Raw genomic sequence first — 26,903 nt, forward strand, 5'->3', positions numbered from 1 at the left:
GATGCTTCTAGAAGCCAGAGACGCCAGCAAGTGCTAGAAGCGAGGGTCGACGTGGAACAGCTTCCCCCTCAAAGCCCCAGAAGGACCCAGGCCTGCCCTGGGGTCCTGGACTTCTGGACAACAGAACTGTGGCTTTAAGCCACCCTGCTTGTGAACTCGAGGTGCTAGAGGGTCGGTGACCCCAAAATCCATTTGCTGAAGTCCCGAGCCCCAGGGTGATGGGGTCAGCAGGCAGGATCGTGAGAGGTGAAGAGACAGGAGGCCAGGTCTGTCTCCCTCCCTCCCAGCTGACGCAGTGGAGAAGATCCCCATCTGCAGACCAAGGAGGAGGCCCCCAAGGGTTTCGGGATCAGCGGGCGCTCTGCCCTGGACTTCCCAGGTTTCAGAACTAGGAGAAGTTAACGTTCATCGTTTTGAGGTCAGTGGGCTTATTTGTTATAGCAGCCTGAAGCAGCCTGACACCAACTGCGCTCTTTAGTCAGCCTCTTTGCCTCAGTGACCCACAGACCTGACAAGTGCAATCTCAGAAGGGGGGAAGTTTATTTGGGGCTCACGATTTCAGGTCTCAGTTCACAGAGGGACAACTCCATGGCCCCGGGTCTGAGATGAGCAGGACATCAAGGCGGAGGAGAGTGTTGAAGGGGAGCGGCTCAGGACTCCGCGATCAGGAAACAGAGTGAGCCCCAAGGTCCACTCGCCAGGGACAAATATACACCCCGAAGGCACCGCCACCCCCACGACCCACCTCCCTGGCCACACCTACCTGCCTACAGTGACCACGGTCAGTCCCTATCAGGGGGTCCATTCGCCACTGGGTGAAGGCCTCTCCTCTAACCTGCTGTCCCCCACATGAGCTTTTGGGGGACACCTCACATCCAAACCATAACAAGGGTCAAAGAGGAGTTGTGCCCATGGGCCCTCCTCCTGTCCCCAGCCCAGACCCTCCCTGTAGCTGGGCAGCCTCCCAGGCCCCCCAGCTCTGGGCGGTGGGCAGTGCAGCCCTCCCCCCTTGGGGACCCTGGAGAGCTGTGGCAAATCACCGCTTTCAGTTGAAAACAGGGTCTCAGCGCCCAGCGGGCAGCAGGACGCTCCTGAGTTAACCCAGGAGCAGAACCTTCCGGGCAGCGGCTGGAGGCCCGAGCTCCCCACCCTGCACCAGGCCCTGGAGGGACAGCAGTGCCTCTTGGTGGCCCCCCAAGGACAGCCTCTGATCGGAGGCCAGACCCAGATCCCGGGGGCTGCGGGATGGACACTTCAGTGTGTTCAGGGTCCAGGGTGCCCAGCTCAGCCCTGCAAGGGGCCAGCTGCCCTAAGTGGAGGGTGATGACAAAGACACCCGCCCCTGTTCCCAGGAGGCCCGGATCCCACCCAGGGAGAGGCTCCACCTCCTCACCTGGGGGATCCGGTCAGGTGGGAACACACCTGGTGGCCAGAGTTCCACGGACTTGCTGGACATTGTCCCCCCAGCCCGGGCAGCTAATCACCATTGGCTTCAAACCGGAAGCTTCTACACAGGGGGAATGTGGTCTGGGGAGGCCATGGGGGGGACAGGGAACTGCGCTCAGGTCCTCTCTCTGTGGGCCCCAGTGATCCTTAACGGGACATTTGGACAATCTCTATAGATGAGTTTGATGGGCCTCAGGACTGGTGGGTCTCCCAGGTGGCAAAGGGTGGGGGATGCCCCTCCCCCAGCAAAGACGCTTCTGGGCCCCCAGGGTCACCAGTGCTGGGAGTGGGGGGACACCAGCAAACACACCTGTCCCCTCTGCACGGAGACCCCGGGGCTCTGCAGACTTGCTGGGGGAAGAAGCAGGGTCCCCTCCTCCCTCCTCCACCCAAGGCTGCCTCCCACCAGCAGCCCCAGGGACCCCCATCCCTGTCCCTGTCCCTGTCCCTGTCCCCTAGTTAACAGGATGCAGGCGGGAGGCCAAGGTGGAAACAGAGCCCAGTGCCAGCAGTGTTTTCCTGTCAGCACAGCAGGGTGGCGGCTGCCTGGGGGAGAGCCCGGGGCTGGCACTTCTCCCAGCAAAATAACCCCAGGCTCCGCTGGCAGGGAGCTGGGGAGAGGGCCACCGGGAGGCCAGGTGCTGCGACACCCTGCAGGTGAGGGTCCCTCCGCCCAGGTGAGCGCGCGCCCCAGGGGCCCAGGAAGAGCTGGCAGGTGACTCTCTCAGAAGCATTTTTCTCGGGAGGCAGCTGGCGCGGCAGGAAGAACGCCCCGGGTTGCTGCTGGCTTAGGGGGTTATTATTATTATTAAGTAATAATTCACCTACAGAAAAACTCAGCCATTTCTTTGCGGTCTCTGCCACTGTCAAGCTATCCAGGAGTCCCATGCCCCTGGCCGCTCCTCTGCCCTCTCCCCACCCTCGTCCCTGGCAACCACTGCTCTGAGTGTCTTTGGACCTTTTCTAGAATGTTCTGTAAGTGGGATCCTGCAGGGTTCTGACTCTGGCTTTTTCCAGTCCCCTGTGAAATCCGTCCGTGCTGGGGAGCGCCTGGTTGTCCCCCACAGGGCTGAGTGCTACTCAGGACCTGGACACTCTAGTCTCTTTGTTTTAGGCAATCACATAATTAGGGCAGCTGTGATCATTTGCATACAGGTTTTGTGACCACCGCGGGGTTCATTTCTTTGGTTGAACTGCCCAGGAGAAGGGACTGCGGGGCTGTGTTGAGTGGGCATTTCTGACTGTATAAGAAAGAATCGTTGTTGCTGAGTCAGCTTTCCGGTACTGTGACTAAATGCCCGACACAAAGACTCAGTGGAAGAAAAGTTTCTTTTGGCTCACGGCTGCATGGCTCTGGACTTGAGGTGAGGCAGAGCATCAGGGTGGAGTGTCACGCCCCAGCTCCTGGCAGCCAGGGAGCAGAGAGAGAGAAGAAAGTGGGGACTGGAGAAGGGGCCAGGGACAAGATCCAGTTCCCAAGGGTGCTCCCTGGTGACCTACTTCCTCCAACCCCGCCCCATGGCCTGCAGCTCCAACCACCTCCGGGTCCATCCAAACAACAGAGGAAGGGTCAGAGCTGAGGCCAGAGCCCTGGGCACCCGGCTGTGCCCCTAACGCTCCACCTCTGGACACTCCTGCCCTGGGGCCCGAGCCTGCATGGAACATTCTAGATGCAAACTGCAAAAGGCCCTTTGCCCCTTGCATTCCTGCCCCCAGGTCCAGGAGCTCCTGTCCCCCCTCCTGCCCTGCACCCGGGTTGTTGGTTTGGGCTGGTTTTCTGGGTTGTGTGTCCGGGCGGTGGCCACCGTCCTGTCTTATCGTGGTTTTAATTAAAGTGCCACCTGCCGAGTTGCGGGAGGCAGCATTGAAGGGGACGGATTTGAGGAGCAGCTCTGCCACTTGCAGGTGGTGACCGTGGGCACCCCCTCCACCGCCCCCGCCTCGGTCTCCTCTGTGAAAGGGGATCCTGGTGGTGCTGGATGAGGCGGTGGTGTGGGCGCCGTGTGGATCGTCCGTAGGAGCCATGTGGCTTCGGTGCCCCTCGTCTCCCGATGGTCTCCGACTCGTGACGGTTCCACTTGTGACCTCTGTGACTCAGGGTGGTGCGCGGCTGATACAGGTCGGGTAGAAATTGTGCTTTGAATTTTGGAGCTTGATCTTCTCCTGGGCTGGCAAGAGCAGGAGGGGCCACCTCTCTGGTGATGCTGGGGAGCAGGGTGCACCGAGGCTCCACCATGCTGGGAGGGGACGTTCTAGAACACTCCGTGTCGCTGAGCCAATGCTTGGTGGGCTAGATGTGGCAGAGAGCCCGGTGTGGATCTGACCCAGAGTTAGAGCCATTGTTTATTAGAAGTCCCTGAGGGTGACTCATAGATGAGTGCCAGTTATACTTGCTGGGCATTTACCGTGTCTTATAAAAGCAGTGGGTATAGTCAATCCTTGCTATGCCGCCTATACCCTAGCTGTGTGACCTTGGGCAAGTTAATGAACCTCTCTGGGCCTCTGACCCCAAACCTGTAAAATGGAACCTTTCTCAAGGGCTTATTTATGAGGGGGCGAGGGGGTCGAAATGTCAAGGCTGGGCTTCCTTTGTTCCTCATCCTTCAGCCGTTACAGGACTCCAGGATGTGCAAAGTGAATCCATGGTGATAGACGTCAGAAAAGTGTGGTTGGGGACAGTTGTGTGACTGAGGGACAGTTCAGGGTCTTGATGTAGGGAGGGTCCCAGGACTGTGCACATGTGTAAAGTTCCGTCCACCTGGACACGTAAGATGTGTGTGTTTTGGCCAAACTGTACAGAAAGTCTCTTTTATTTCAAAAACGGGGGTAGAAATCCGAGGATCTTGGCAGAGAGCAGCGTGTAACTGTCACACCGCCTGGGGGCTTAAACGACAGAAACTCATTGTCTCAGGATTCTGGAGGCTGGAAGTCCAAAATGAAGTCCCCACGGGCCACCCCTCTCCCCCGAGGGCCGAGGGGGCACCTGCTCCTGGGCTCGCCAGGTCTGATGAGGCCAGCCTCCTCCTCCCTGCCTCCAGTGGCCTTCCCTGGACAGAGGTGTCCAGAGTCCCTCCTTCTGTGAGGACACCTGTCGTATTGAACAAGGGCCCTCCCAGTGACCTTATCCTGACTTGAGGACTCTGTGCAGACCCTGTGTCCCAGCAAGGTCACGGCCCGGTGTCTATGTCCATGTAAGGACTCGAGGAGACCCAGGGCAGCCTCCAGCCACCTGGACGGTCAAAAGCGCTTCCTGCCGTGAGTTGATCCCTGCTGTTAGGATGCAGGTCCTCACAGCTCTTCTGGGGAGCCCGTCCACTCAGCCTGTGGAATCCGAGGCTCAGGGAGGCTGCATGGGAAGCCCGTCCCCCAGGGAAGCCAGGGCCACAGAGAGTTGGGTTTTGTTTCTTCTTTGGAAACCGGAAATTGAACCCGGGGCGCTTGACCACTGAGCCACACCCCAGCCCTTTTTAATGTTTTATTCGGAGACAGGGTCTCACTGAGTTGCTTGGCGCCTCACTAAGTTGCTGAGGCTGGCCTCAAACTCATGATCCTCCTGCCTCAGCCTCCGGAGCTGCTGGGATGACAGGTGTGCACCACGGCATCTGGCTGAGATTTTAAACTGACCCCTTTGATCAGGATCAAATCCTGGTGTCTTCCAGCGTCCCGTCCTGCCTTCCCCCTGGGCTGCTCTGATTCTCTAGGCAGAAGGCCTCCCGGTCGGTCAGTTCCTGAACCAACCCCATCAGCCCCATCTGGGCACATGTCAGAAGCGCTGGCCCCCAGGCTGCAGGCTGCTGATTCAGGAACTCTGGGGGCAGAGCGGGACCCTGTGCTCTAACAAGCCTCACAGAGGGTGCCCAGGGACACTCTGGGTTGAGAATTCCTACCTTGAATCTTCCCTGAGGATTCCACAGTCGCACTGAGTAGCCAGATACCAGATGGGATGTCAAACTTCAGCCCCAGGTGGCTAATGGCCAGTGGCTCCCTCTGGTCTTGAACACCTTCCTCTCTCTGATTTGGGAGACTCTAGAGACCAGCTTGCTACATAAGTCCTCTCCATTGTCTGAGAGGACTGACTGGCATTTGTACTCGGAATTGCTTCAGGAATGGTGTGCTCCAGGTGCTCCACCAGGATTTGCTGGGAGATGCCTCATTCTAAGCAGCAGTAAGTCAGCCATGGAGCTGAGGGGAGATGGTGCCAAGGAATACATGTTCCCTCTGGAGAGGTAAACCTCTAATCGGGAGGTAGTACTGTCACCAAAAACCCTCTGAAGCTACACGGCCCCTGCTTGAAATCCTAGCTCAGCCACTTATGAGCTGTGTGACCTTCAGCAAGTCACATAACCTTTCTGAGCCTCAGTTTCTGGTCCTTGGAGAGTCATTATGAGCCTCAGAAGTCATGCATTTCAAGGTTCTGGATGCTTGTTAAGTGAATGACATTTGACATTTGCTACAGCTGGAGACCTACCCAGACCCCGAGACCGTCAGAGCTGAGACGTGAGTTTCCACCCCCTGCTCCCTGGTAGCAGGTGTCTCGAGGGCTATGTCCCCAGCACCAGGTGTGTCACAGGTCATCAAGAAGCATCTGTTATCTATCAAATTGCATTTTAAAATAAGGACAGATGGGACGCGATGAAACCCTCCGTTCTGCATAAAGAATATGGACCAATTTTTAAAAAAGGAGGGAACAGAAACACTGTGTCCCCTGCCCCTCAGACTGGGGCTGGGAGGAGAGTAGCTTCTCCAGATCGGAGCAGAGTTTTTCTGAGGTAAACAGGGACAAGTTTTCCCCCAGAGACGATGCCTGCGTGCAGTTTGTGCAGGATGAATTCAGCATGGATCCGACTCCTGGTTTGGGCCAGGCCTGTGGGGCCAACCTTAGCTTGGACCATGGCTGGCCCTCGGCGAGTGCTTATCGAATGAGTGAGTGAATGAATGCATCCGACAGTTCTGCCAGTTGTACTCAGGATTGCTTCAGGAATGGAGTGCTCCAGGCACACCGCACTAGAGCTTAAATATGGGAGAGGGGCAGTGGGAACTGGAAGACATTTTAAAGCAGTTGTCATTGTTGTGTTTCATTACCAAGGACCTGGAGGATCAGAGAGGGTAACCCACCTGCTCTGGGTCACGCAGCATGATCTTGACAGGTGGGGTAGGAAGAAAGCAAGAGACCACAGTATGGGCACTTGCAGGGGCAGGTCAGGAGCCTCTCTCAAAGGTCCTCACAACCGCTTAGGACAGCTCCCTCATTTGCAGGCTCAGTGCAAAATGGAAACGCAGAACCACTGCTTCATAATTGGTTAAGAATCGCAACGTCCGTGTGGACACCTGTACCCAGCGACCCAGGTGCTCTCCTGGTCCCTGCCGAGCTGGTGACACACACAGAGGGCCTGCACTGGCCACCACCCAGGGCCTGGGTGCTGTGGTCCCCATCCTGTTTCATGGCTGAGAAGCTGTGGCCTGGGGAGGCTGAGCCCCCCCCCGCCCCCCGTGTTTTCAAGGCTGTTAGTGACGAAGCCAAGATTCAAACCCAAGTTCAGTGGGTGTCACAACTCACACAGTCCCTGCCACTTCCCTGAAGCCACAGCAGGTTATGAAAATGAAGACACAGACGAGCAAATTGAAGAAATGGCCCCCAGCCTCCCCTGGGAGGCCGGTTTCCGTGCCCGGGGCCAGTTCCCGCTGGCCAAGTCCCCTCCCGCTGGCCCTGGTGTCCCCTAATTGCTGAGCAATTTCCAGATGACTCGGGATCTATAATTCATGGCGTCTCTCATCCTGGTTGCTGGAAGGCAGCGAGGCGTGACCATCTCCCTGGGAGCGTTTCAACCTGGACACGGGAGGGGACGGGGCTCGGGAGCCCAGAGCGGAATGCCAGAGCCCAGGGGGCCACCGTGTGAATGGGCACAGCCTGCCCGCGTGGGGTCCGAGGTTTCGGGGACCGCGGTGTGGGACGTCCCCGTGGGAGCTCATGACAGAGAGTGGCCTCCGGGCTGTGCACCCGGGGACCTGGGGTCCACCAGGGGTTCATTCACCAGGGCAGGGCCCAGAAGGACGTCCGGACATGTTGGTTGGGGTCCCAAAGGTGGCATCCGCAGGTGCAGGCCAGGGACGCTGGGGACCACCCCACAATGCTCAGGGTGGCACCCCCATCCCCAGCAGCAGAAAACCCTCCAGTCCAGGACGTCAAGGGTCCTGTCCATGGGGGTGGGGGACAGGTGTGCGCTGGGGACAGGGGAGGGGAGGGCATGGCGGTGCCCATGTGGTCGCACATGCGTGACTCTCTGCTGACCTGGGACCGGGGTGTGATGAGGGACCACGGTGCTGAAGCGTCACTGGGTTTCTGGCTGTGGTCTGGGGGCTCAGAACCTTCTAGAAGGTGCTCGTCGCTCACATGGGCTCTGAGCCCACAGGGAAGAAAGGCCCCCGAGTGTGGGGACTCCCAGTGGCCCCAGCCGCCCCACAGTCAGGAGGCCCCAGGGTCAGAGGTCGGACATGGGCAGAACTGGGGAGTCGCAGAAGGTTCTGGAGCCGGAGGGCCTGGGCCTGGGTCTGGCCCTGCTGCTGGCCAGCTCTGCTGGCCAGGAATGGGCTGAGCTCTTCGGCCTCGATGGCCTGATCTAGAAAGGGAGACGCGGGGGAGAGGCCGTGGTAGTGACGGTGGAGGGACCCGGCGCACAGTAGGTGTGCAGCCCAGTGCACCCGGGTCTCCTCCCCAGGGATGTGGCCAGGCTTAGGGCTGCAGGGCAGGAGGCCGGGACCGGCAAGGAGTGGCTCTGTGATCCCTGGGTTGTCCCCTCCTTCTGGGGCTCGGGCCTCGAAGAAGCCGCCCTGGGGACGGTGGAGGGTCACCTGGGGCTCTGGGGGCCGTGGGCCCCTCCCCACTGCTCGGTGCAGACAGAGAACTGTAACCCGCGGGGCCAGGCTGGGGCACAGAGCACCCCAACACACACACTGACTGGGACATGAAACGGGGTCGGGCGGCGGGGTCAGCGGTTCTGACTGGGGGACTCCTGTGGAGAACTCAGGGAAGAGTCTAATGGCACCTGTCCCTGTTCCCGAATTACAGCTGAGTCCCCTTGGTCAGCGTGGAGCCCTCGGGAGGCAGGGTGCTCTTGGCTGTGGCTGGGAGTGATGGGGGCGGGCAGCAGTGTAGACCTGGGGATGAACCTGCAGGGCAGCTTGGCCCTGGCCTGGCTGTGTGACCCCAGGTCACTGTCAGCCTCTCTGATCCCGAGAGTCCTCATCTGTAAAACATCAGACTTGCCCTGGCTGGTTCTGGGGCCCACTGAACTCGAGGGTTCTGTGACACAATAGTAATGATGATATTGGACACTTACCCGGATCCAGGCCACACCAGGTGCTTCACACGGACAGGACTCCTGTCATTTGGTTTCCCCGGGGCCTCCGTGTCCCCTTCTGGGAGGGAAGGCCATTTTGCAGGGTGGGAGATCTCCAGGATTCACCCAGCTCTTTGTCACGTGCCCTAAGGAAGATTCAGAGTGACCAGAGGGGGATCTTTGAGCACTGAAGACAGTGGCCTTCCTCGGTGGGCTTGGCTGCCCCCCAGTCTGCACATGAGCTTCCGCTGCTGGTGAAGCAGGGACCCAGGTGAATGCCCTGCGTCCCCCGAGGACCGGAGCCTCCGCCTGTCTCAGCTCCAGAAACCGGGGCACTTCCCCCCAGCTCAGCGAGGAGCCACTGGACGGGGCCGCTCCAGGAGCCACCACAGCCAGCCTCGGTGGGCAGAGGCCAGGTCAGGGAGCCGTCCAGCCCCCGCGTCTCCGCCTCCCTCTGCCTGGATGGGCCACCACGGCCTGGGGACACCTTCTCAGAGGGTCCTTCTGGGACCACCCTCACCCTCGTGGTTCCCTCTCCCGCCCCCATCACTCGGGCTGTCGGATGATTTGGGCGAAGCTGCCTGAGGATGGCCATTGACGTTGGGGTGGCCGCAGGCCAAGCGGAGAGCCTCAGATCAGCTCTGCGGCTTCCACTGCCACCCCCAGAGGTCTGTCCCCGGCTGCCCTGCCCCCGAGTAAACAGTCGGCCCAGAAACAGCACAGCTGGCCATTATCCCCCCAGAAAATTAGCAACCTATTAAGGCAGCCTGTGCTAATTGACCCCCCAAGGGGGAGGGGGAGGGAGGGGAGGGGAGGGGGAGGGGAGGGGAGGGGAGGGGGAGGGGAGGGCTCCAGATGGCTTAATGACAGGCCTGTCCCGGCCTTTCCCTCCTGGGGAAGGAGAGCCAGGCTCAGAGGGGGCTGCCAGCTGCCCAGCAGGAGCCTGCACCTGGGGCACCTGTCATCACTCTGCTGGGCAAGGGGCTCTGCTGGTTCTCCCGGTCCCCACCAGCCCTGTCCCCTCCAGCCCTGTCCCCTCCCCCTCCTAGAGTTGGCCCCACAGCCATCAGTGGGCCCTGCTTTGTGGATACCTGATTGTCTTTAAAAAAAAAATAGGATAATGGCCCACACCTGTCATCCCAGTGACTGGGGAGGCTGAGGCAGGAGGATCACAAGTTCAAAGCCAGCCTCAGCCAAAGCGAGGCCCTAAGCAACTCAGTGAGCCCCTGTCTCTAAATAAAATACAGAATTGGGCTGGGGATGGGGCTCAGTGGTTGAGGGCCTCTGGGTTCTATTCTTGGTACCAAAAAAAAAAAAAGGATAATATGTTAATTCTAATTGTCACATAGTAATGGGGACTGCACTGTGACATTTCAGGATACGAACACATTGTGCAAGATCGGATCCGGGTAACTGGCATTTCCATCGCCTGGAACATTTATCATTCCTTTGTGTTGGGGACAGTCGAACTCCCATCAGCTGTTCTGAAATATGCCATTAGTCACTGTTGAGCGGGGGTGGGGACAGAGCTCCATGGCAGAACGATCCCTTGGCATTGTTCAATCCTCAGTGCCACCAAAAAAACCCCCAAAACCAAAACAAGACATATACCATCTCTCCCACCCAGGACCATCCTCCTAGTGCCCAACAGACTTGGGTTCTCAGGGCGACTGATGAGGGGGCAGAGATTCCCCATGTCCCTCCCCTTCCCCCACAACCTCCCGCACTATCAACGTCCCCACCAGAGTGACAAACTCATTACCATCCAGGAGCCACAGTGACACATCGGTGTGGCCAGAGACCCCAGTGCACCCTGGGGCTAGCTCCTAGTGTCCTTTGTTCCCTGGGTTCAGACGCCTCCGGCCACCGTGTCCTGCAGAAGGCCTTCGCTGCCCTGGGGTCTCCCTGTGCTTCCACCAGCTCCGCCCGCCCTCCCGCTGGCCCTGGCCACCCTGGTCCCTACCACTGTGCCCTGGGTTCGCCTTTTCTGGAATCTCACGCGGCTGGGAGGACGCAGAGTGGAGGCCGTCCGATGGGCTCCTCTCTTGGTGCTGAGCCTCCACGTCCCCTGTCTTCTGGGGCTGGAGAGCGGGATCCTTTCCAGCACCGGTGTCCCCAGGTCTGCACACCATTGTATAAATGCCAAGAGCAGGGTCTGGGGTCACGTGGCCAGAGAGGAGTTGGGCTACCACGGTCACAGCCTGCAGCGCAATTGTAGCTAAGACGCCCGGCTCTGCAGGTGTCCCCGGCTGGGGTAAGAATGGGGTCTGGACTTGGGAAGGGGCTGGTTCTTGGCTCCTCCGAGGTCAGGAGCCCAGGGCTTGCTGGGACCCCAGGCCTCCCCTGTCTCTGCCCCTCTTTCTCTTTGCCCCAATATTCTCTTTCTTTGGACCCCTGGTGGTGACTGCTCCTGAGGCCGCAGGTCTTTAGGGCAAGTGGGCAGCAGAGATGGCCGTGTCTCAAATCCCAACTCCACATCCCCGGGGCAAGTTGAGGGTCGGAGTCCATCTCTGGTCTTGTAGCCGTGCCACGGGCAGGGAACGTAGCACAACATGACCCCGAGAGCTGACCCCGGTGGGCAGGGGCTGGGGATCACACAGACTCCCCCCAGGTGTCCTGCTCACCTGCCCCGGGTGGCCACCAGCCACGGCACCGATGCCCCAGACCCTCATCTTTTTCTTCACCACAAGAAGGGGCAAATGCTTTGCTTGGTTCACCAAAATTGGAACAGAGAATGACCGTCCACAGAGAGACTGTTGGTCACGCCTGGTGGACATTGTAAAGCCCAGGCTCTGGCAGAGCCAGATCACCTGGGTTCCATACGTCTTCTACCACTTTCTAGCTGAGTGACCTTGCACAGATGACCTAACCTCCCTGAATGTCAGTCTCCTCATCTGTAAAACAGGTTAGGATAGGACCTTTCCCTTTGGAATGTTGTACCAATGAAATAAATTACTCTGTAGAACAGCGACGGATACATAGTAGGTGCTCAATAAACAGTAGCCCACACTCTCAGGAGGGAGCTGTGTGTTTTATACATTGTAACCTATTTAACCTGCCAGAGGCAGGGTGGGCTGGTCCGAGTCACAGAGAGGCCACTTGCTGAAAGCCACATCGCGCCTGCTGCAGCTGCCCAGGAAGGTCCGACCCCTCCCCGCGTATCCTTCCTTCCTGCCTCACTGTGTGGCCCAACCTGCAACAAGTGAAAGCGGCCACAGAGTGTGCCCACGAAGCTAGAGGACTTGAAGTCATTATCCAGGGGAAAAATGTTAATATTTATTTATAATGGGCACCATATGGCCCTCCTGATTTTTTTATTTAATTACATCATGGCAGATGGCGGGGGTAAAGGCCATGAGCTAACGGCACTTGCCTCCTCGTTTATTTTCTTGAGATCTGGAGGAGATGAATGGGAGAGGACCTGGATGAGGAGCTGTGAGCTGGGGGTGGCGGAGGGAGCTTGTCCTGGGAACAGAGGGTGGCACGCAGCTCCGGGGGTCTCCCTGGGGCTGGGGCACGTGGGCTGTGATTCAGGGCCTGGAACACGTCCCCTCCGTGTGCATGTGTGTGTGCGTGTGTGTGTGCGTGTGCATGTCACTGTGCAGGACAGTGGCCACAGCAATCCCGCTGTGATCTAGGTCTGTACCTACAGAAGGGTCCCTTGCACGTCTGCTCAGAATGATCGCAAACCTGGGGACACCCTGCGCGTCTGTCCCGGGCGTCATGGAATCATAGAACTACAGCCTCCCGGGAGCAGAAGGGTGACCCCCAGAGGGGGTCATTGGTGATGGCGTCTCTCCTCAAGCTGTTTCTTCACGTCTTTGTCTTGCCGAGCAGCTGCCCCAAAAGCAAGAGGACAAGGAGTCCCTTTGTTGAAGGAACCGGGGACAACCACGTGCCAGGCCCGGTTCATTCCCAGTACCACAAAACAAGGGGCGTTGCGCGGTCCGTGGGCCTGGAGCAGCCTTTGAGGGGTGCTCCTCCACGTTTCCAAGCTTAGGAGACCCTCAGGGGACGGTGGGACTCCACGGAGAGACTCCAGGTTTAGGAGAGAGCCCAGCTGTCCTGTGGCTCCAGCTGGTGTCCACCATGGTGGGATGGCAGTGAGGCTCAGGGTTCCCACTTGACCCCGGGCTCCTCTTCTTTCTGGCCATGGGTCTGGCGAGGTAAGAAGCTCCCGAGCCTCAGCCTCAGCTTCCTGTCTGTGGAGTAGGTCTCGGCCCCGGTGGGCTCCGTCGGGGTCCACAGGTCCTGGGGCACCTGCGCAGAAGCCTGGCGAAGATCTCCCACCCGTGATGGCCGCGTGCAGGGGTTGGTCATAGCAGGACTTACTGATCGGGAAGGGACTTTGCAAATATTGTTCATTTAAGAGGAAGGAAAAGCTTGCGCAGACCCTGCTCTGTTCCAAGGTGAGCAGCAGGGGAGGGGAGGCGAACTCTCGCCCTTCCCTGAGTGGGGGAGAGAGACCGGGGGAAGGTGTGGGTCAGGGCAGCCAGAACCAGGGTGGCCGAGGCTAAAGGCGGCTGGGGACACTCAGGAGCCTGCGTAAAGCACACCCCCCAGTCATCGTGTCATTGGCCCCGGCTGCTTCCAAATGCTAACTCCCAACCACCAGCAGGTCAGGCGCAGGGGCCCAGAGAGCATCTCCAGTGTCGGAGAAAACCCTCAGGTAAAGGGACATAGACACACACCTGTTTGCTCCATGTCTGCTGGATGGGGACAGCAACACCAAGAGGCACGTTGGAAAACAAACGGATCATTATTAAGATTGTCAGAGGATGCTCATGAGGCCCGACTCCGTGGCAAAGTGCCAGTAATCCCTTCAACTCGGGAGGCTGAGGCAGGAGGATCACAAGTTCGAGGCCAGCCTCAGCAAAATCAAGGTGCTAAGTAACTCAGTGAGACCCTGTCTCTAAATAAATTACAAAATAGGGCTGGGGATGGGGCTCAGGGGTCGAGTGCCCCGGAGCTCAATCCCTGGTACCCCCCAAAAAAATATTTTAAAAATAAGTAAATAAAAATGGCTGGGAATGTAGTAAAATATATATACACGCACATACAGAAAGACCTGGGAATTTCATTTCCACTCTGTTAATTCTTGTCTACAGGGTGCAGGAGAGAGGCAGGAGCTGGTCGGAGAGGCCATTAGGAGAAGCCATTCTACCCTACATCTGCGTCTATTAACTTATTCGGTCCTCACACCTCTTTCAGGGATAGATACTAGTATTTCCCCCTTCTAGACGGGAAGCTGAGGGCCACAGGGGTGAGTCGCCATCCACTGGAGGTTTGTGAAGAGCACTCAACAGCGGGTGCGATGCTCAGCACGTAGTAAGTGTTCAGCGAACAATGTCTATCAGGTTGAGGCTGAGATCCCACCTCTGGCCTGGGCTCCCCATTTCTTGGAAGTGTCCCCGATGGGTCCCCCTCCCAGCCCTCCGAAGACATCAAATCTATCCAAACCAGAATTCCCAGCTGCAGGGCAGGGGCTCCTCTTGGTGCCCCCTGCAGGGCAGCTCCACCTGGTCTGTCTTTTTCCTGGCCACTCAACCCAGAGGTTCCTGCTGGTGCTAAAAATAGGCTGTGTTTCTCGGAGGCTCCAGTTGGGACCCAGACAGCGATGACTAAAGGCTGCACATCTGTGGTCCGTGGATTGGTCTCCTCATTCTCTTGGGCAGACTTTTTGGGCAGAGAGAGGAGAGAGAGAGAGAGAGAGAGAGAGAGAGAGAGAGAGAGACTTGAAGAAACAGAGACAGAGACACAGGGTAGAGAATGGCGATGGCCCCGAGGCAGGACAGTCTTTGGATTCCTTGGATGATAGTGGACTGTGGAACCCCAGAGCCACCCAGCCCTGAATGACATAAATCCTGCCTCCACAGAGCCCTGAATTTGCAGCCTCCCGAGGCCGTCACCTGAGTGTGTTGGCAATGGCATGAAGCCATGGTCGTTGGTTTGAGCCCTGGGGTGGGGGGTGCCCACTCTCCTTCTGCTCATCCTCCCTATGTTTCTTGGGAGCCTACTATGCGCCAGGTGCTGGGGCAGAGCAGTGACGCACTGATGGTGTCCCGCCTGGATGGGTCTGGATTCCAGGCGCTTTTGCTCCTCACGTGGAAGGACCGCGTGGGTGGCTCGGGCAGCATCTTTTCTCCTGGGGAGGGAAGGGGACTCTGAAAGCAGGCCGGCACAGCCCTGCTCCCTGTCCCCTGCCTTCCCCCCGCCCCCCTGCCAGCTGCTAAGGAGCTCAGAGTCCTCTCGAAGCCCATTTGGCACCCACTTAGAGCAAAGCTGTGTTGGAATGTAAAGGAACCAGGGAGCCACCAAAGAGGCCAGACCACAAATAGTGTCAGAGGCACAAAGCCACAGGGACCTCCAACCGGCAGCCCACGTGCTGATGTGGCCATCCACCCCCAGGGCTCCTCCGTGTAGGCTGCAGGGGGAGAGCGGGGTGGGGGCTTTCCCTGAGCATCCCCTCTGCCAAACAGCCTCCTGCCATTTTTTAGAGCTAGTTTTTTGGGGGGGTGCCAGGGATCGAACTCAGGGGCACGCCCTCTCTGAGCCCCATCCCAGCCCTATTTTGTATTTTCTTTAGAGACAGGGTCTCCCTGAGTTGCTTAGGGCCTCACTATTGCTGAGGCTGGCGATCCTCCTGCCTCAGCCTCTTGAGCCACCGTGCCCAGCCTCCCTACCATTTTCTTTCAATCCTTTCACAATTTAATTTTTAGGGCTGGGATCCTTTGGCTCATTTTACAGCAGGGGGACCCCAAGGGTCAGTGAGCAGCGCTGACTTGCCCAAGGCGCTCGGCCACTAGGGGCCGGGTTTGAACCCAGAGCGGCTTGTGCCCTGGGGCTCAGGCTCCAGCCGAGTGTCTGCAGAAGCCAAGGTGACCCGTCCCCTCCCGGCTTCTTCTGCGGAAAGATCTGGCACGTGGGTGGCGTCTGGGGACACTGGGGATATTGCACATCTCCAGAGTGACCCGGATGGCGGGAATCCCGGTCTTTCTGAGGTGTGGGTGATGCAGGCCAGACCCCACCCGGCCAGGCACTGCCAGGCTCCCTGAGCTCGCCCGGCCCTTTGTCCTTCACCCAGAGAATTTCTGCTCCTCTCTGGAGACCGCTCTTCTTTCTTTAGAGCTGCCCTATCAAAGACTTCACCCCGGGGAAGCCCGTCCGGGTCCCCCAGGCCGTTCTGACCCTCACTGCTCCAACACCCGCCTTCCAGGGCTTTCCACAGCAGGGCCACAGCCTCCTGAGATTTGAAGCCAAAATCTGGGAATTGATGGACAAAGGCCCTTGTCTGGACACGTGGCTCTAGTTGTTGTCATTTTCAAAGGGGTAGAAAGAAGGCCGTGGTGAGGAAGATGGGCTTTGCAGTCGGGTGGCCCTGGATCTGCAGCCCAGCGGCCACTGCCTGCTGTGTGGCTCTGGAGGAGTGACTCAGGCTCTCTGACACTCATTCCCCAACCACGCAAAACAGAGACAGCTCGCCCGCGTGGAATTGTGACAGGGATTCACCAGTGAAGTCCCAAGTTTTCAATTCTGAGACTAGTTCAACAAAAGTGACACTGGTGCCTTAAAATAAGCTGGAAATGACTATCCAGAGCTTACATAGATATTATGTTAACTGATCTTATTACATTATGATTATTGCACTCTGATGGGATTATATTGTTGTTATTGTAATCTCTTTACATGTTCTCTAAGTTCTCACAGGTGTCTCACATCAGGGATGACGGGACCAATGGATTAAATCAGAGCAGGCAGCTGTGTAGAAGGAACAATTTATGGCACATATCAAGTGCTCAATAAACATTGTTAATATTCAGTGCTGCTCTCCACTACGGTATTTGTCCTTGTCTATCTGGTATGGTTACTATTTAAATGGCCTTCTCCCTTAGTTGACTCTGGATTCCCTGAAAGCAGACTCTGAGCTACTTAGTCCTCATTCCTAGCTCACACATAGTCGGCAACCAGCAGGCATTTTTAAATGAATGGGAGGAAAGTGGATGCCTGGGTGGACAGAGATGGTGGATGTTTGTATGGGTGGGTGGATGGGAGGATGGTGTGATGGATGGATGGGTGGATGGGTGGATGGATGGGAGGATGGATGGTTGGATAGATGGAAGGGTAGATGGATGGATGGGTGGGTGGGTGGATGGATGGATGGGTGGATGGGTGGGTGGATGGATGGGTGGATGGGTGGGTGGATGGATGGGTGGGTGGATGGTTGGATGGGTGGATGGGTGGATGGATGGATGGGTGGATGGGTGGGTGGATGGATGGGTGGGTGGATGGTTGGATGGGTGGATGGGTGGATGGATGGATGGATGGGTGGATGGTTGGATGGTGTGATAGATGGTGGGTGGATGGATGGATGGATAGGTGGATGGATGTATGGGTAGATGGTGTGATGGATGGTGGATGGATGGGTGGGTGGATGGATGGATGGATGGATGGATGGATGGGTGGATGGTTGGATGGGTGGATAGATGGATGGATGGGTGGATGGATGGAAGGGTAGATGGATGGATGGATGGGTGGGTGGATGGATGGATGGGTGGATGGATGGGTGGATGGATGGATGGATGGGTGGGTAGATGGATGGGTGGATGGTTGGATGGTGTGATAGATGGTGGGTAGATGGATGGATGGATGGATGGATAGGTGGATGGATGGATGGGTAGATGGTGTGATGGATGGTGGATGGATGGGTGGGTGGATGGATGGGTGGATAGATGGATGGATGGGTGGGTGGATGGATGGATGGGTGGATGGATGGATGGGTGGGTTGATGGATGGGTGGATGGTTGGATGGGTGGATAGATGGATGGATGGGTGGATGGATGGATGGATGGATGGGTGGATGGATGGATGGATGGATGGATAGGTGGATGGATGGATGGGTAGATGGTGTGATGGATGGTGGATGGATGGGTGGGTGGATGGATGGGTGGATAGATGGATGGATGGGTGGGTGGATGGATGGATGGGTGGATGGATGGATGGGTGGGTTGATGGATGGGTGGATGGTTGGATGGGTGGATAGATGGATGGATGGGTGGATGGATGGATGGATGGATGGGTGGATGGATGGATGGATGGATGGATAGTGTGATAGATGGTGGGTAGATGGATGGGTGGATGGTTGGATGGTGTGATAGATGGTGGGTAGATGGATGGATGGATGGATAGGTGGATGGATGGATGGGTAGATGGTGTGATGGATGGTGGATGGATGGGTGGGTGGATGGATGGGTGGATAGATGGATGGATGGGTGGGTGGATGGATGGATGGGTGGATGGATGGATGGGTGGGTCGATGGATGGGTGGATGGTTGGATGGGTGGATAGATGGATGGATGGGTGGATGGATGGATGGATGGATGGGTGGATGGATGGATGGATGGATGGATAGTGTGATAGATGGTGGGTAGATGGATGGGTGGATGGTTGGATGGTGTGATAGATGGTGGGTAGATGGATGGATGGATGGATAGGTGGATGGATGGATGGGTAGATGGTGTGATGGATGGTGGATGGATGGATGGTTGGATGGGTGAATGGATGGATGGATGGGTAGATGGATGATGGATGCCTGAATAGAGAGAAGGATGGATGATTGGGCGGACAGACTGACTGCACAGGACCTGTCTTTTTTATTGTGTTGTTCACTGATCTATTCCAAATGCCTAGGAGGTGGTTGGTGCATAGGAAGTGCTCAGTACTCAGTTCCATAGTGGACGGGCAGGCGGCCTCCAAGCCGCAGTTAAACCTCCCTGCTGCTGTCTGGATCTGGAGGGGCCGTCTTGCTTCAGAGCTCCCGTCCAGTGGCCCTGACTGAGATGGGCGTCGGGCGGCCGTGCTGTGATTTCCCCGAGGCCCTCTTCTGCTTTCTGATTCACACTGAGTTCCTCTTCCCGGCTGACGATCCTGAACATTGACTCCTACAGCAGCGGTCCTGGACTCTGTCCTGACTCCATACCCGAGGGCAGCTTGCTAACCAGAGGCACTGACCAGAGAGGTCAGGAACCTTCCTGTGGACCAGGCTCCCCAGTGATTCAGAAACAAATGCTCCTCAGACCATTGTCTGAGAGACCCTGAAAAAAGACGAGCCCCTGTCTATAACCGGTAGAAGGGACAGATGGCTCACAGCTCTGGGAACCATCTCTGAGTTCTCAAGTGATGTCCAGATGATGTGGGGGAAAGGCAGAGGCCAAAAGCCCGTGAGTAAGAGCTGGACTTTGGCATTGGAACATCTGGCTTCAAATCCCATCGCTGCCTCGTACAAGCCGTGCAACCTCAGTTTCCTCATCTGTGAACTAGGGAGACGCTCGTCCCCCGTAGGACTGATGAGAAGGATGAGGAGATGCGTGCAGAAGGCTTGGCACAAAGCTGGGCACACAGTAGACACTCAATAAAAGCTGAATGAACGAATGTGTTGCCGAGTAATGCCACTGTCCCTTTCTTCTTCAGGTAGAGGAGAGGGACCTGTGGATTCCATTTCTGTCCCTAGAAAGTGAGGCTGGTGAGCTCTGGTCTCTCTGGCTCCCAGCCTCGGACCGTTCTGGGCACATAGGACGGCTCTCCTGAAATATTTGTTGGGGGGAAAATAAATGAATGAATCTGAGTAGATTCAAAATCAGCTGGGCCCAGCGGGTAGTTCAGCAGGAACTAGGAAATGCCTTGGGGACCTCACCCACATATGGATGTTCATGTTTGACAAAGATAGAAGCATGGGGCAGAGCACAGTCGGTCTCTGTATCTGCAGGTTCTGCAACCAGAGATCCAACCGAATGCAGATGGAAACACTGGAAAACATGATTTTGCTGTTCTGCACATGCACAGATTATTTCTTGTCCCTTTTCTCTAAATACAGTCTAAAAACTGTCTCTAGAGCATTGACATTGCGTGAAGTATCAGAGCAAGGTAGCGATGATTTAAAGTGTTTGAGAGGTTGTGTGCAGGTTCTCTGCCAATACGGCACCATCTTCTAGAAGGGGTTGGAGCATCTGTGGATTTGGGTGTCTGTGGGGTGGGGGCTGGGTCCTGCAACCAACTCTGTCCCAGACGAAGGATGCTCAAGACCCCCTTGGTTCTGTCTTTGGAGAGGGGCTCCTCATGCCGGGTTCTGTGCTCTTTTGCAGGTGGCTGCCCGGTGTCCCGATGCTTGACAAATGGAGGCCCATCTGTTTCTGACCCCAGAGGGTGGACCCTAGGAGCCTGGCCCCTGGCTGGGAGATAAGGCCAGAATCCAAGGCCTCCGTGAAGTCACCCGGCTCCCACAGGCCTGAGGAGCGGAACCTCTGCGGAACTGCCACTTTCAAAGCCACTGGGGGGAGTTCCGAGGTGAAGAGCAAGATGTAGGGAGATGGGACCACCTCCCGCGGGTCCCCTTGCTTGGCCACAAGAAGCCCACCTTGACCTTGGGCCGCCTCTCCCTTGGCCTAACCAAGAGCTGGACTTGCCCTGGGCCTCAGGCCTGGGCTACCCCCTTTGCAGGGGGAGGAAGACGGAGGACCCCCCGGGGTCCCGTCCCTAGGGGAAGCCGGAAAGCCACGGCCCCTGTCGCCTCCTCAGCCGCCCAGCAGCCAGTCGGTCCGGAATGCCCGCGCCATGGCCAAGCTCTGGGTCAAGGTGCAGCGCTCCTGCCGCAGGAAGCCCCTGCGCTTCCTCTCGCTCCTGGCCCTGTACCTGGCGGCCGGGAGCCTGGTCTTCCTGCACTCCGGCTTCGGGGGCCAGCCCGCCGCCTCCCAGGGCCAGGCCAGCCCCGCCGCGGGCGGCGTCCAGAGCCACGAGCTGCCCTTCCTGGGCGACCTGCACCTGGGCAGGGGCTTCCGCGACGGCGAAGCGTCCAGCATCGCGCGCAGGTACGGACCCTCGTTCAAGGGCAAGGACAGCAATGAGAGAGCCAAGCTGGGCGACTACGGGGGAGCCTGGAGCAGAGCCCTCAAGGGCAGAGTCCTCCGGGAGAAGGAGGAGGAGCGAGGTAAGAGCCCCGCCGAGCAGGCAGGAGACAGAGGGTGACAGCACCCTAGCGCCAGCGCCCTTTAGGAAGCAGGTGTCCTAAGCTTGTAGCGACATGGTGGAGATTTCACTCTCGCCCCCACTCCACAGAGGGAAAAAAACCCTGAAGCTCAGAGAGGTTAAGCAGCCTGGGCATGTTTGCACAGCTTGTGGAGTTTGCATTGGAACCCCGCCGTCAATCAGGGCTCCAAGTCCACCCCATCTCTGCAGCCGGTCTCCATCCTCAGACAAACACCAGCCAGCGCCCCAGCATTTTAGGCCCCGTATTTCAAGCCCTGGCTCCGTGGTAGGCACTTGACATGTTTGAATTATTCCCACAAATCTGTACTTGGCTGCCACAGTTCCTGTGGTAAAGATGAGGAAACAGAGATTCTGGGAGTCTGTGTTCACCTGGCTGCTAAGTGCCGGGGCTTTGCCCCCACCAAGCCACCCCTGTGGTCCATCATCCTGGATCCTTGGGGATGGGTCCTCAGGGACATGACCGCCCTGGGCATGTTTTGCTGCATTTCTCAGCTGTCGCAGGCAAAGGGGGTTTACTCTGATTTTCACTGAATTCCATGGGGTTGAATAGGACACTTGCAATCCTGTGCCCAGTTAACAGATGTGAAAACTGAGGCTCAAAGGAGCAGAGACGCTGGCTCTGGGCAGCAGTAGCCCTGGGTTTTAAATCAGATCTCCCTGGCCTAGACGCTTGGCTCTCTGTGTCACACCCCAAGTCCACTGGCGCCTGACGGGCATGTTGGGGAGAGACCCAGCAACCCTGGCCATCCAGGAGATTAACACAGACAGAGGTTCCCAGAACTCAGGCTGGATGGTCGGGGGGCATGAATGAAGGGGAGGGAAAACCAGCCCTGGGTTCCACTGAGAGTCAGCTCACAGAAAGCCCTTTCTCCCACCAAGGCCCAGGCCAACGGCTTCTCTTCCCTGTGCCTCGGTTTTGAAATCTGTAAAATGGGGATAACAATTGCTTCCCCCCAGGCGGTCTGAGAGTTCAGTGAGATGCCACCCGGGAAGCACTTGGCACCCCCAGGCCTGGCACCGAGTGGTTAGAGATGTTCAGGGGGTGCTCCTGGGGTCTGCCTGGGGGGAGCCCTCTCACAAGTGAGGCGGGAGGAATTGTGACTGTCCCTCCATATCTGTGGGTCCACACCTTCAGATACTGAAGGATTGCTATACGCTGCTGCTGCTGCTACTACTAATTAGCCTTTCTTGAGCAACTACTACATGCCATTAAGTTATATTTGCTCTTCATATCTTAGTGACTTGTGTAAATGCTTATCCCATCTTCTGGCTCATGAACACAGGTCCCTGAATCGTTGCTGTCATTCTTAGTAGCAGCTGGTCTCTACTGGATGCAGTGATGCAGGGCTTGAGCTGTAGGCAATGGAGACCCTGCCACAGGCTGAGGCAGAGGAGGGGTGCTTTACCACCGAGCTGTATTCCCAGCCCTACTTACTTATTTATTTGAGGGGCAGGGTCTCACCAAGTTCTCACTAAGTTGTTCAGGGCCTTGTTCAATTGCTGAGGCTGACCTCAAACTTGTGATCCTCCTGCTTCAGCCTCCCAAGCTTCTGGGATTATAGCTGTGCACCACTGTGCCCAGGTTTTGTTGTTTTGTTTTTGTTTTGGTATCAGTTACTGAACCCAGGAGCACTGAACCACTGAGCCACATCCCCAGCCCTTTTTATTTATTTATTTTTATTTTGAAACAGGGTTTGTATTTACAGACAGGGTCTTGCTGAATTGCTTAGGACCTTGATAAGTTGCTGAGGCTGGCTTTGAACTCACAATCCTTCTGCCTCAGCCTCCCGAGTTACTGAGATCCACAGGTGTGTGCCACGCACGCCACCTGGCCCCACATGGCCATCTTCCTGTAAGGGCCTCAGTCATATTGGATTGGGGCCCACTGTCCTCCAGTTTGGCCTCGGGACTCAGTTACATGTGCCAGGATCCTATTTCCATCAAGGCAGCATTCTGAGAATCTGGGGATTAAGACTCCGACATATCTTCTTTGGGGGTGAGGGGGACCCAATTCAATCCATAACAGTAGAATTCTTATTTTCACTTTTTCTGGGAGAAAAATCATACTTCCAAGAGCCCGAGTGACATTCAGAGCTTCTTGCAGCTCTGTCCCTGGGATTGAAGCCAGACCTGCCTGACTGCAGGACAGGGAGACGCCGCCTGGTGCAAATCCACTTACCAGGGACTGGTGGGGGGGTGCAGGTCAGTGTGTGTTCGTCTCCTGGGGACAGAAGGCCCTGCTCACAGACAGCAAAACCTTATTTTATTAAAGATGAACTGGAGCCACAGAACAAAGTTAAGAAAGAAGGATCAGATTCCCCTCACAGGAGGGTTCCTGACGCTGGTCTCTGGAAGCCTGGCCACTCCAGCAGCCGGTCACCATGGAGACGAGCTGACAGCTGGAAACTTGGCCATAGAATCCACCCTCCAGTGGCCTGGGATTTGGGGAGGGGGCCCCAGAAGAGAGCTGAAGGGGTCGGCAGAGGCCGTAAAACCCCCAGGACAGGGGCAGTGGTAGGGGGGTGGCGGCCTCCACCAGACACCAGGGGGGAAGGCGTCCCCAGATCTGTCCCAGGACCCGTAGGAAATGGCCTCAGTATCCACACCCAGCCCCCCGGCTCTGCTGACTCATCAGGCCCTGGTACCCAGCACACAGGACCCTGAGTCTGTCTGTCCCTTCCCCTGTCCACAGATGAGGAGATGGAGGTCAGTCAAGTCTCTGTTCTGAGGGACACTTCAGCCTAGTGGAGGGAAAGGTGAGGGTGGCCCCGCACTCCAAAGTCCAGGCTGTGGGGACAGTGGCTGTATGAACACAGCCTGGTTTTTCTCCGAGGGACCCAGCCTCTCCCGACCCCTCCAGAGTCATCGGAGGAGTCTGCAGGTAGCGCCCCCGTCACTGTGGTCCCTGGGAAGGGGATGGGCTGGGCTCGGGGGATCTGAGACCATCACTGCCGGGTGAGCTCTGCCAGTTGGGTGACAGTGCGTGTTGGTCACGCCCCACCGGTGGCAAAGGACAAAAGTCCCCCAGAACCAGCTTCAATAAAGAGGAAAATGCACGGGGCCATGTCACCAGGCTGCAGAAGGGCTCCCGGATGCGATTTTTGTCAACTCACCATGGTTGGAGGAGCTGCTGCCCTCTGCCCACCCCTGTCTTGGCTGCTTGTCCTACGCAGCTGCTGCTGGCCTGGGGACTGGCTGTTGGTAGTGCTGGACTTGCACGAGGCCAGCATCCCGAGAGGCTTCACCCTGTAGGAATCCAGCGAGCGCCTCATGAGCCCTTCCCTGGACCAACACTGTGGCTGCAGGGTGGGCACTCTGAGAGGCCCTGTCCAGGTCAAGGTCTGAAAACCAGGGAGAGGGGCGTTCTGCAGGCCCAGAGCGCCCACCTCGATCCACCCTCCATGCCACTGTGGAGGTCCGGATGCACCCGCCCTGACACACTTTTACTTCTATGATTAGACAATACCATCCTATCCAAGTGATCGCTGTCCCCCGGTAGCCAAATGCACCTGCCCGCAGCCTAAGCTGATAGCCCCCAAAGTCATGTTGCAGCTGGTGCCAGGCCCAGCCTTGGGCCTGGAACTTGGGCAGATTATGTGGCCTCCCTGGTTCATTTAGAAAAGAGGGGGACAGAGGGAATTCAGTAGCTGCCCATCGGAGCGCACGCCCCGTGCCCAAAGTTGAGATCCGCTTGTGAGGCCAACAGACGGAAGAGGCACGGCGGTCAGTCTGCTCATCTGTGAAATGGGTTTGTGAGAGCGCAGATTGAACAGGACGGGGTGTGGCTCCGTCCACGTGGCCCAGCATGGCCCAGCATGGCCCATAAAGTGGCCCAGTGGGAGGCGCGCTCTGACGCATGCGCATCTGGTGATGAAGCCCCTCTTCCCTGTCTCTCCCTCCCTCTCTCTGCTTTCTCCTCTCTCTCCCCCAGCTTTTTGTCCTCCTGCCTACCCCACTGTGCACCCTGGACACTCATCCTCTAGGGAACCACTGGACACGCCCACCCAGTGCCCCCGCCCAGCTGGGGGCGTGGCATCCCTGCTGGAGTCCAGGGGCTGTGGTCCCAGCCAGGAGGGAGAGGCACAGGTGGCTGAGCCAGCACAAAGGCAGGGGGCGGGGCCTCCAGAGCGGCCACTGTCTGGTGTCCCTGCTTCCTCTAAAGGTGGACTGTTCTCAGCCCAGCAGATCAGCAGATCGCCTCGGTCTCCTGAAAGAAATCACAGGGGATGGCGGCGCGTCTCTTGGCAGGGGAGCAGCAAGGGGCCTGACAGGCCATTGTGACAGGCTGGCGTCCTCCAATAGACCTGCTCCTCATGACAAGGCTGGGGGTGGGTGGGGGGGGCGCACGGTGTAGACTGGACAGCATTCTCGGCAGGGAAAGGGGTCAAGGGGTCCCTCGGTCTTTCCCACTGGCTGGATCCACGGTCCCGCCTCTGGGTGTGTCTGAGCGCAGCGGTGGGGAGAGCTGGTGTGGGTGCCCCAGACCTGACTGAGGAGGCTTTGTTCAGCCACAATCAGATGCAGATCCAGGCAGGACACCTTTCTGGGTCACTGAGCTTGAGGACCACGGTGCTCCCCGCTACCCATGGGGCATTGAAAAGACCCCCGATTCGAGAAGCAAGAAGTTCAGAACGTGGGCTCTGAAGCCAGACTGCTTGGGTCCAATTCCGGCTTCCTATGTACAAGCTGTGTTACCTTGGGCAAAGACTTACCCTCTCTGGGCTTTGGTTTCCTCTTCTGTATAGAATGGGAATAATATTCTCATGGGATTATTATAAAGATCCAATGGAGACAGTGTGCATGAACCACTTACCAAAGTGCATATCCAAATAATAATAATAACAGTAATTTTAAAGAAATAATGGGGCCGGGTGCATGGTGGCGCCTCTAATCCCAGCAGCTCAAGAGGCTGAGGCAGGAGGATCGTGAGTTCTAGGCCAGCGTCAGCAATCTAGTAAACCCTAAGCAACTTAGCAGGATGCTGTCTCTAAATAAAATATAAAAAAGAGTTTGGGATGTGGCTCAGTGGTTAAGAGCCCCTGGATTAAAAAAAAAAAAATTAAAAAAAAGGAAAAAAGTTTATATAAACTGTAAAGTCCTGCCCTTTGTGCATGAGAGTTCACTGTTTACCATGAAGTACAGGAAAGTGTTTATTACTTTAAGAAAACTAAGTGCATGGTTTATAGCTAGATGGTTATTTTATATAGTTTGGAATTGTCCTTTGGATGGGAGAATTCACCTTGACCCACCACAGACAAACTGTAAAGTTCCTTACACAACACTGTGAATGGCCCCTTACTGAATCCATTTACCTGAAAGCTGCGCCTCTGACGTGCAGGACCATGGGAGAGACAATTCCCCACACCATTCGTCTAGACCTCCCTGGGCTGTTAGTTTCATGCCCACCCATGGCCCGTAGAAATCCTTTAGCCCATAGAGCTGCTTAGTATGGGCCTCATCCCGGGTGGCTCGGGGATGGCCTTGGCTTGGATTTCTGGGTGCCCCCATGTCACCAGGGAACCCAGGGGCTTGGCTGCAGCTCCCTGCTGTCCCCTGCTGGCCTTCAGGACCGCGGCCCCTCCTGGACCAGGTTCCACCGAGGCCCGGGAGGAAGGAATCGGTCCCCAACGCCCAGCCAGGCCACCGCGCCAGCCAGACTGAGGCTCCTCCTGTCCCCCACATCTGACTTCTCTCCTTTCCCCCGAAGCCAGGTACATCGGCTGCTACCTGGACGACACCCAGAGCCGCGCCCTGAGGGGCGTGTCCTTCTTCGACTACAAAAAGATGACCGTCTTCCGTTGCCAGGACAACTGCGCCGAACGGTAGGTCCCCGCGTCCCCAGATCCACCTGTTGGGGTCCCTCCCTTGTCGCTCCTGCTGTGCCAGAGTGGGGGGGGGGTGAGCACCGAGGGCGGCTTGCAGGCGAGCGAGCGTGTGCACATGCGTGTGCCAGCAGACTGTCCGGAGCTGGCCCCGGGGTGCGGATATGAGCCCAGGAGCCAGTGCCTGGTGTGCAGAGTGGGGTTGGCTGGCGACACTGGGGAGCACAGTGGCGGCGCCTGATGATCTTCTAGTAGAGGT

General features: G+C 57.2%; 1 protein-coding gene across 1 annotated transcript in view; it reads left to right on the forward strand.

Moving 5' to 3' along the window:
* WSCD2 (WSC domain containing 2) overlaps positions 1 to 26,903 on the forward strand; it is an 87,118-nt gene that overhangs the window by 26,567 nt on the left and 33,648 nt on the right. The window contains exons 2-3 of the mRNA XM_081283098.1: positions 19,922 to 20,763; positions 26,530 to 26,644. Of these exons, the coding sequence (XP_081139224.1) occupies positions 20,391 to 20,763; positions 26,530 to 26,644 (488 nt within the window). The 5' untranslated portion in view covers positions 19,922 to 20,390. The remainder of the gene's footprint in view (positions 1 to 19,921; positions 20,764 to 26,529; positions 26,645 to 26,903) is intronic.

Source organism: Spermophilus citellus (genome assembly GCF_964194105.1).
Source record: "Spermophilus citellus genome assembly, chromosome: 3".
NCBI classification, from domain to species: domain Eukaryota; kingdom Metazoa; phylum Chordata; class Mammalia; order Rodentia; family Sciuridae; genus Spermophilus; species Spermophilus citellus.